Source organism: Prunus avium, chromosome 4, assembly GCF_965620075.1.
Source record: "Prunus avium chromosome 4, drPruAviu1.hap1.1, whole genome shotgun sequence".
In the NCBI taxonomy this organism is placed as follows: Eukaryota; Viridiplantae; Streptophyta; class Magnoliopsida; order Rosales; family Rosaceae; genus Prunus; species Prunus avium.
In genome coordinates, this window is record NC_142287.1 from 29,236,795 (window position 1) to 29,247,555 (window position 10,761).

Sequence of the window (10,761 nt, forward strand, 5' to 3'; positions counted from 1 at the left end):
TTATATGTTCTTAGATCGTTGATCTGTATACGGTGATTTATATACATAAGTTGCTTTTACTGAAATTCTTACACAAAAGCACCAATAATTTTATACAACAAAATTTTTTACATTACTCAAACACCAAAAGCCCTATAAAAGCATTCATTATATTACTTCACTCATTCATAACTCAAACGTTTGCTTTTAGCTCTGGACCAAATGGCTGATTCAACACCTCTTCTCTCCGAACTCAACTTGTCCGACTCAGAGCCTCCGGTTTTGCACAAACACCTTCCCTCCCTTGACTCCACGATCGAGCGGTGCATTGGAGATTTCGGGTGGGCCCAATTCCTCCAAGCCACCCTTGTATCATTTTCATGGTTCTTTGATGCCCAACAAACCTTCATCACTGTCTTCACAGACGCGGAGCCAACATGGCACTGCACCCAGCTCACTGACCGCCACAGCTCATGCAATTCAGCCTCCAACATTTGCCAACTTCCCCAAAACTTATGGGCCTGGGACAGGCCGAAATACACCTCCACCGTCTCTGAATGGGCCCTTGAGTGCTCGTCATCCCTCGTGACTGGCCTGCCTGCCTCCGCCTTTTTTATGGGCTGTTTAATTGGCGGACTGGCCTTGGCCACACTTGCTGACACCTCACTGGGACGCAAAAACATGCTCTTCCTCTCATGTCTCATGATGTCTTTGTCCACCTTCCTCACCGCCTTTTCTACCAACATATGGATCTATTCCGCCCTCCGACTCATCACCGGATTTGGCCGCGCCACCATTGGCACCTCCGCTCTTGTCTTATCAACGGAGCTCGTTGGGAGGCGGTGGCGCGGCCAAGTTGGTGTTATCGGATTCTTCTGCTTCACCCTAGGGTTTCTATCCCTACCCGCTATAGCATATAGTCAAAGAGCTCATTCATGGAGAAGCCTCTATATTTGGACTTCCATTCCCACATTATTGTATTCTATTACGGTTCATTTCTTGGTTCGTGAGTCACCAAGATGGCTCTTTGTTAGAGGTCGCAAAGAAGACGCAATTGCAACCCTAAAATGCATTGCACCCATTGATAGTGCTACTACTAAAACACCATTTACCTCGAGCTTTATTTCGAGCTTGTCCTTCGAGCAAGAAACATGGAACGTTGATCTCTACTCGGCGATCAGTGTTCTGGTAGAGAGAAGATGGGCTTTTCGGAGACTGTCCACGGTTATGGCAATAGGGTTTGGCACCGGAATGGTGTATTATGGCATGCCCTTAGCCTTGGGAAGCTTGAACTTCAATCTCTACTTGAGTGTCACATTCAATGCCTTGTCTGAGCTACCAGCTTCAATAATCGCATTCTTCTTCATCGACCAAATGAACAGGAAAACCTCACTCCTTGTTTTCACCAGCCTTTGTGGGATTTGCAGCATTATGTCTGTGCTGAAGGGGATGAATCCAATATGGACAAGATTACAAATTGGGTTCGAGCTTGTGTCTTTTTTCAGCGCCTGCTCAGCTTTCAATGTCTTGCTTATATATATGATTGAGCTATTTCCCACGTGCGTGAGAAACTCGGCTCTGTCGATGGTGAGGCAGGCGGTGGTGTTGGGTGGTGTGTTTAGTCCGATGCTGGCTGCCGCCGGGAGAGCCAATGGCGGGTTTTTGTCGTTTGGAGTGTTTGGTGTTGTGGTTGGGGTTAGTGGGTTGTTTGCTTTTTGTTTGCCAGAGACAAGAGGTAGAGGCATTTGTGATACGATGGATGAACAACAGTACAAAGAGACAGCTGCTTGTAATGCGGTTGGTCGTGTCTAGATTGATTTGAACTACCTTTGTCTTGTAACGCTACCTTTTGCTTAACTTATATAAAGTTGCGTTTTTAAATGGGGGACGTAGCAAGTTGAGAGTTGGATTGGAATTGTAAAATATCAAAATTTGTCATACATTTCCTATAAAAAAAAAAAAAAAAAAAAAGGTTTGATTCTCACCCCTCTAGTACCATCTGCTATTTCTATTTCTTCATGTCCTTGGTTTTGAAAACGGGGAATATTCTGTCAAAATGAAATCAAAGTGCACGTTTGTAAGAATCAATCCAAGTTGAGAAACAATTCTACTATAATAGTAGATCTGTATTTTTTTGTGGCCATCACATGGACAAAAAAAGCTGTTCAAATTTTATCGCTAAGCTTTAAAGACCCCAGAAACTCAAAGAGAAAAGGGTTTTTCTTTTTCTTTTTCCAGATAAAATTGTTTACATATGTTGAAGATAGCATAGCAGGCTTTGTGGAGTGCAGTGCAGCTGTTGATTAGAAAAACATGAGCTAGCTAAGTTAGTTAGAGCGGATGTGTACTCTATTATGCACCCGAGTTCGGGTCCCCTCCTCCTAACTTTTTTTTTTTTTTTTTTTTAAATTTATTTATAAATGCAGCGATTTGGGGAGGGCGGCACTTTTCCTGGGATTCTAAGTGGTGACCAAAGGGGGGGAAGGGGGAGGGACCTCACCACTGAGGTAAACCCCTCAGTCCCCTCCTCGTAGTTTAGATAAGATTAAAATAGAATATCTCTTGTATAAAAAAAAAAAGTTGGGGAATACAATCAGCATTTGACACAAAAGATCTACTACCTTAAGGCACAAAATAAACGAAGAATGAGCAGCATGCATCATCGCATGATGAGGATCACATGCAACGATTCCTATTCTTTTTCGGGGCTCAAGGGCATTTGAACCTTGGGCAGCGTTAGCTACATGGAATAAGAAAACAAACAATGAAGAGCAAAGCTTGCTCCTTAAAATTGTCATTCTCCGAGTCTCATTTCAATGATTTCCAGTTTAGATTAGCTACACAGCCAGAAACTGATCAAAAGACCATCTAAAGCCAGAAACTTTAAATGCTTATGCTGTTAACTTCACCAAATCTAAAACTAGTTTTACTGGGATTGGATTGTGGCTCTTCTCACTGGATGCCAATGCAACAATTCCTCAGTGAACATGTATGCACATGATAAACAATATGTCAAGAGTATGTAAAAGGAACAACCTTTCTTATAAGCAAGCAACAAATCACGTAATCAGCTCATTGAGCATATACTATTGGCATTCAATCGAATGCACAGACAAGCGCTTCACAAAAAGTGCTATGCTGCATAGAGAGCAAATTATTACAGACAAATTATGCAACTCTTCTGTCACCTTTGCAGATAGAAATTTTAGACAGCTTAACATTTTCTTTTGCTAATGACAACTAAAAAAGCTTAGAACAAGAACTACAAGCACAAAATTCTGAGGAATAAAAAAATTGAACTGAAGAAATCAAAGCATAATTAACTTCTTTTCCGCATTGGAGCTTAGGCAATGACCATTTTCAGCATTAACCATTAAAAACTAAGCTTCCTGACTTTAGTTGTAGTGTTGGGAAACCTTCGCCACTAGCTTATCCATGAACTGGCATTTCCTGTCAAATCCCCAGCCAGGGTTGCTCTGCAAATCAAGAGTGTGATGAACAAAATACTTATGTAGTGTTTCTTCACATAAATTTTAATACGAAATACATAAATACATAAATACAAATTAAACTCAAAAGTGAAATTGAATTTGCAACAACTTATTATACCCATCCCATGTACGCTCAAAGGAATAGTAAAACTATTGTACACAACTTATGCATGTTGATATTGTACCGCACAGATGATTACGCTACACCTCATCCTAAGCAGTGAAATGTACTGACATGTTGGTGCCATGCTCTTGAGAAAGAGAAACCCTTCTTTGTATGAACATGCCAAACTGACTAATATTGTCCCTCAACATTGCAGTGAAACAATTTCAAGACAGCATAAACAGAACTCCCGGAACATGAGGCTCCAAGAGTAAATCATCCACGACATAATATGATAAAAGAACAACCAAAAGCAAAGAAAATTAAAAATTTGCTACGTTGTTTTTCATGCATAAAATTGGACAAACAACATGAGGTCTTAGAATGCACAAGGACAAACACACACCTGGAGAGAAAGCACTGCACGATCAGTGAACCGCTTTACAGAATCAGGTACCTTTGCAGGAAGAGTTTTTGCAACTCTTTCTAACTCTTCTTGTTGTTTCCTTGCAGTTACCCTATCTGGCCCACTGTAATGATCAACAATTTCCTTCAACAATGGAACTCTTTCCATAGTCTCGTTCACAACTTCCTGATGATATAAAAAAGGTCATAGAATAACAGAAACAAATGAGTCACCCCATTTACAAGAACTGTACTTTTATTTATTATGAGCATGCTAGAAGTTTAAGGTCCATCATACAAATTCCCAAGAATCAAATCTAATCAGTGGCAGAATAATGAAGTTTTAAAAATTAACCTTTAGTAGGTCTCCCCTACGTCAAATTACTCCCATAACCTTTAGTAGCCTACAAACTCATGGTAGGTCTACCCTTTGTCAAATTACTCCCATAACCAGTCCAAGGCCCTTAAATGAGATACAAAGCTAAGTAGTGGCGAAGGTTAAAAGATTAAAAAGCTGATTTGTTAAATTTCCGTATTCGTTTTCGTTGTTTACTTTGTTTGGAAAATGGAACAAAAGATGCATTTGACAACCTTTAAAAAGACAATTAAATAAGCCTTCTAGACAGGAAGCACCTTCTCGCAATCCTTTTCCTTCTCCTTCACCTCTCTCCCACTCTCTCTCTTTTTAAGAATGAATAACAGTTGCCCATATTGATTTCTATATCTGGTTTTTTCCATAAAACAAAGACAGTTTTCTTTTTTTAACAACAAAAAACTAAAATCATTAGCAAAGGTCACCAAAAGTGGTAGCTGAGTACATAACCAACTGTTGAAAACTGGAACCAGAGAGCTGATTGCCCCTTTACCCTTCCTGGCTATCACTCTCAATAAGTCTACTCTCTTGCAAACACACGTTCCTCAACTTTTCTCTTTGTTTTAGCCTTAAGGAAATAAGACATCAATATGCCAAAAAATAAAATGTCAACTTAGATAACAAGCAGATCAGGTGCATATAAGAATCAAACCCCCCACATTTCCTATCATAGTTGAAGTCAAAAATATTTGCCACTCCTACTTCTGTCAATTAGAGCTCCCTGATATGAGTTGAAGACCTTCTAAGACAGATTAGGTACAAAGCACAAAGGTTTTGAGAATAATTTCATTTTACCAGATTCCTATCTGATAAAGTCTAGATAACCAATAAATAAACAAACTAGATGGCACATGTGCATTATCAAAGAGAAGTGAATATGACAGCAATCAAGCAGAAGCAAAATAAGATACAGCTTTTGATCATCTTGAAAAGGTTTCCTGCTTCCAACAAACCTAAATTCCTAACATCAAATTCAACTGCTACCAAAGTCCAACGACTTTGCAACGAAGAAAAAGGCCAAGCAGAACCCAAACTCCTATTATAGCGTGAATTAAAGATAAAGATGCAGGATTGGACTGCACAATAGCAAAATCAGCAGAAAAAAATAACACACGAAAACAAAAAATACCTCCCACTCCTCTTGACTTTGAATATTCTCATATGCCATCAAGAAAGGCTTCATCTTCTCAAGAGCATCCCTGAGAGAAATAGGTGGCTTTTCATCAATATCCGGGTTTTTATTAAACTCTCCCATCAGATACTCTGGCTCACACTCTATCTGCAATCCAAATAACAATAGTGAACAATCACAACAGCATCGAAAAACTAAAATTGTTGAAACTCAAAAGTTGTCGAAAATTGTCTAGCAGACAACATGATCTTCGCACAAAGCTAAATGCAGTACTAGGCTCAGTTAACTACAACAATCTTTAACAAGCAGACAACATAAGATTCACAATCTGAAACATGCTACTCCTTTCCTACACTTCCTTAGCAACCAAAAAAGACATAGCATTGAAACATTCCTTACCATAAAATTGGTGTGCATGGCATCCACATACGCGTCATCCAAAGGCGAAGGTAGCACTTCACTACTCATCTCCTCAAACCCTTCGACCAATTTATTCATAATCTCAGGGCCAAGCTTCTTAGCCAGCTTCTCCCCATCAGCATTGTCCCCAAGATAGAGCCCTGAAGCATAGCTATCATCCGAATCCTTACCCCTTCTCCTATCCCCTCTCTCACTCATTCTAGAATCTCCTCTTCCTCTGCCTCGGCCTCTTCCTCTGCCTCTCATCCCTCTGCCTCTGCCTCTGCCTCTGTCACCACCACCACCACCACCACCACCAACATCATCTCCCTCAGCACCATCCTGTGCCAATATCCCCAGCGCTTGCTTCACCGCCTCTTCCCGGGTCAACTTCGGACCTCTGGGCCTGGTTCTAGGCTGGTCCGGATCCGGTTCGGGTCGGGCCTGAATATGCCGGTTCTCCTCCTTAACTTGAACCTCCGGGCGGGTAAAATTCATGGGTTTTCCCCGCCCGCTACCGGGCAACGCCGGGTCGGACCCATCTCCCCTTACGAAGAAAATGGGTTTAATGGGTTTGCTGGGTCCGGCATCGGGGGCCACCGGATCACGTGATTCAGGGATGGATTGCGCTTGACCCGGCTGGCCACGACCAGCTCCTGAATTGGGTTTGATGGCAGAGACGAAGGAAGAGAAGGTAGGCAAGGTTTTGCCGCGGCCATGGCCGAGTCCCGGCGCCGACGGGGGTGGTTCAGGTTTGGGGTCGTCGGAGTCTGGTTGACCAGGGACGCGAGGTGGGGGAGTGAAGTCGAATCGAGCGGGAGTGGGGGGAAATGGACCGCCGCGACCGCGACCTCGGCCACCGCCACTGTTGGAGGAAGTGGAGAAGGGGATTAGGGTTTGTTTGGAAATGGAGAGGCTTGATGGGTTCGTGAGCTTCCTTCCTATTCCAATGGCGGTTCCACCTCTCATTTTTACGGTTTAAACTTCTTTTAGGATATTGAGATTTTTGGGGTTTAAGGGTCTTTCTGCGTTGCAGACAGGCTGAACTGGGACTGGCTGCTGCCGAGCATTTCACCCGGAGGCCTCTCTTTTTTTTGGATTACTCTTTACATTATTATTTTATAATTTTTGTTACATTATAAATTTAGGTTTTAGAAATTTAAATGGGAAATATTTTTTTTGGACAATAAATGGGAAAGATTGTGTGATACTCAGTTTTGGTTATAAGAATTTTGCAATGTGTGAATTGTACAAGCACACAAGTTCTTTTTTTTTTTTTTTTTTTCCTTTAGAAAATTGTACAAGTATGAGTTAAATAAGAGTTACTGTATACAAAAATAAGTTTCTTTTTAAAATATTCATTCATAGAACCAAAGACATACGAAGGGCGACATGATACAGTGGCCTCGTTAAAACTTTTCTAGGACAAACTCCAGGGGAGAAAAGAGTACCACACATGTCATGGATTAACAAGAGAGTCAGATTCAAGTCACTTTGGACCATTATAATAAAAGAACAAATCAAAAATGAAAACTAACACAAAGACTTTCAACGAGAATCGCAACTAGAGACCAACACAGTAGACCCAAGTGAGAAGACCACAGAAACCCCAAATAGTTAACCCAAATAAGAGGACTGCAGAACATACCAATTGTCTAAAGAAGTCTTCTATGAGCAAAATCATAATCCTCTGACACCCACACAAACTGCAAGTCATACCATAGCAGAAATCAGAAGAGACACGAAGGAGGAACACGAAAACAACAGTAAAAGGACTCCTGAGAAGCACTACACTTCAACTCATAACCTGACAAAGAAAACCTCCTATGACCAAGTGGAGGCCAATGGCCAAATACTAACTCATATACTTATTTGATGATTTACTCATTGTAATTTACCATAAATGTATTTTGTCAAGTGGAGGCCAAGGGCCAAATAATACTAACTCTTCTGTGAGTTTTGGATTTGACGGATAACCCAAAATTCAGCCCAATAGTTTTAGTCCTCTGCTTTGATTATTGCTTGCTTACATTGGACTGAGCCACCCTGCCTGGGCTGCAGCATATGTTCCCTTAGTTCTATTATGAGATTTGGGCCTAAAAGTCTCACCTTAAGACATAAATTTCCTACTATCTAGTATCTACCACCAATTATGAATCATACACACCTCCTTTTTTTGTTTCTTTATTAAGTGAAGACGGGAATTCGAATTCTAACACCTTCTAATATTAAAAAGAGAAATGCTACTAGGCTAAGAGCTAGTTCGTACATACATCTTCTTACGACATTCGATTCCTTATAAATATACTCTTCTATAAATTATCACATTCCCGACCATAATCGAGCTAGCATACGTAATTAATTTCAACCCCAAACACTTTTTCTCCATTTGATATATCCTATTGCGGACCCTAGCTGCAGGTGATTAAGTTGGTAGCCTTGCCAAGAATTAGTAGAACATCTCTAAATTATACGTCTTGGCAACTGCTCATGATTCTAGAACGACTGAGACAGACACATATATATGTAGAGCAAAGACTTGCAACCTGGCAATTGTTCGTCAGATTTTGTCAAATAGGTCAGTCATTATTGGACAGAGTCGTCAATAGAATATTAATTGGATTAAATTGTATGCTTGATTATTCACTCTTGCACTTCATCGACACCGTTTTCTCCAATTCAGGGGTCAAAAATCCACAATGCATTATCTTTTTTACCTTTGCATTAGCCAGAGCTTTTGCCAACCTGAAATTTAGACTTTGATAGCCTTTGCGTTTTCTTGTTTCACAAGATTTTTAATGTAGGGACACAAGTACTGTTCTAACTAATACATATTTTACATTAAGGAGGAATTGAATCAGAAGCCAAAGTGAAGATTTTTAAATCAGTGAAGTGACATCTTGCTCGTGTTACGGGAAATTAACTATGCTAATTAATAATTAATCATTAGAGAAAAGTAGCGTATTGGAGAGATAAAAATGAATTGATCACGTAAACCTAAGAATTGGATTATAGACTTATAGAGATGATGAATTTGGGGCTAGCTGATTACAAACGGCGTTGCCCATAAATTTGGGAGTTGGAGTTGGAAATGTTGATGACTTTGTCTTGTGATGAATATGATCAGGTGTACCTAAGATTCTGACCATCATGGACTCTTGACTCGTATGAACTCTTGACCATGAACGTCAATGCATATGCTGATGACTTTTGAATTTTTCTTGTGTTATCTGATGCAGATTTTGAATTTTTCTTTTACCATCGTATAAGACACCGTACCACACGTCATTATACGAATTTGTGTTCAAGGAATGCGTAAGATTTAAAGTTTCTGTTTCATGAAATGAAGAAGAAAAAATAATCTAGAGGGTAACCAGATATACCACGTCATCGTGCTAATGTTGTATATATGACAATATGACTCGCTGCAAGAAATGTATGAGGTGGGTAGTATTTTCTACAAAATTAGGCATGCATACAAGTCATTGTTTTTTTTTTTTCTCAAATCAAAGTTTTGCTCTACAAATGAAGTCATTATATACAACCATATGGGCAAATGCTTTATAGAAAGCTATAGAAAGATAAATATTCCTCATCAGACCAAGAGCTTCTTGTTCAAGCTCAATCCCAGGCGACAGCCTCTAACCAAATCATGTCCTTATCAATAAACAATGCTGAGCCACTCCATTGCTGTGCATCTTTTTACACAATCGGTCGAGTAAAATCCACAAATATAAAAAATATATATATAATTGTATTTTAGTTCTAAATTATGTAAGAGAGAGCTTTGCAGTCAGACTAGCAAACATATGATTTGCTATTGGTCCTCGCTATCCACTGACGTCCTTAAGACAAGGATTAATTAGCAAGACAAGTTATTAATTAGATATATATAACTGGAAACAAAAACATGTATGCAACTACAAGAAACATCAAATTTTGGCATTGACTAAATCCACCGTATGAGTGACAAAAGTAGTGCGGAGGACGGAGTTGAACTTGAGTCTTCATCTTCCAATATCTTGAAAGAAGAGAAATATCGTTAGATTAATAGCTAGTTGGTGTCGTTTACAATAATCGCATAATTAGTTTTCAACGATAACTCAGCTCATCAGCGATGCCATGGAGGCACTGCAGCTGCTAAATTTCTGGAGATCTGTTTTATCAGCGGAATTATATTAATTACAGTTAACCATAATAGAACATGGGAGAACATAATTAAAAGGTGACATACTAATTAGTGGGTCATAAGACTCATAACATTCGCAAAAGCGAGTTGTTAATGATTAGTCATTCACTATAATACTTAAGAAAATCATAAATGTCAAATTGACATGGACTGGTTTAATAACTTGTGATGGGACATTAATCATGATTATTGGGAATATTGTCACCTTTGGATGGCATCGAACTAGTCAACCAGGGTATGATGCATTTTTCTCTTCTCTTCCGTTTTTCTCTCTTATTGTTTTGTCAAAGTTAGGATTCCTTTTTTCCCTCTTATAGTTTTGTCAAAGTTAGGAACGAGGGGATAGATTTTCTCACACACACTGTTAAGATAACATAAAATTTCGAACATAAGTCTAATGATAAATTTCTCACACACACTATCAAGATAACATGAAATTTCGAACATAAGACCATTAGACCGAAAAATTAAAGCTACTTTCCACCGTGTTGGTATAAATTGTTCTCTTCTTTGCGGAGGCTTTTGCGAAAAGCAAGTTTAATCTAAAAATGCTTCTCAAAAATACTATACATGCAAAGGCATACCGACAAAACGCGAAAGCATATTTAGTCTTAGTCATGAAATGCTTCATCGATACTACACATGCAGACGGCATGGAGACAAAACGTGAACAATTAGGTTAGCTAGAGA

The 10,761-nt window shown here is 39.5% G+C and overlaps 1 protein-coding gene and 1 pseudogene across 1 annotated transcript; one reads left to right on the top strand and one right to left on the bottom strand.

Moving 5' to 3' along the window:
- Window positions 1-1,957, top strand: LOC110760303 (organic cation/carnitine transporter 3 pseudogene; annotated as a pseudogene).
- Window positions 1,958-3,002: 1,045 nt separating this feature from the next.
- LOC110760307 (hydroxyproline-rich glycoprotein family protein) lies at window positions 3,003-6,991 on the bottom strand. Its single transcript, XM_021962555.2, has 4 exons — window positions 5,883-6,991; window positions 5,481-5,630; window positions 3,980-4,165; window positions 3,003-3,455 (listed from the first exon to the last, which is right to left on the bottom strand). The coding sequence occupies exons 1-4, from the start codon at window positions 6,849-6,851 to the stop codon at window positions 3,375-3,377; spliced, it is 1,386 nt and encodes a 461-aa protein (XP_021818247.2). The 5' UTR covers window positions 6,852-6,991; the 3' UTR covers window positions 3,003-3,374.
- Between the last annotated feature and the right edge of the window lie 3,770 nt (window positions 6,992-10,761).

Bases quoted from the DNA above. Each gene is read 5' to 3' on its own strand.
- LOC110760307 (XM_021962555.2), bottom strand. From the start codon at position 6,851: ATGAGAGGTGGAACCGCCATTGGAATAGGAAGGAAGCTCACGAACCCA. The intron at 4,166-5,480 runs GTATTTTTTGTT...TTATATCATCAG, and splicing joins AAAGTCAAGAGGAGTGGGAG to GAAGTTGTGAACGAGACTAT. The intron at 3,456-3,979 runs GTGTGTGTTTGT...CTTGATTTGCAG, and splicing joins GTGCAGTGCTTTCTCTCCAG to AGCAACCCTGGCTGGGGATT.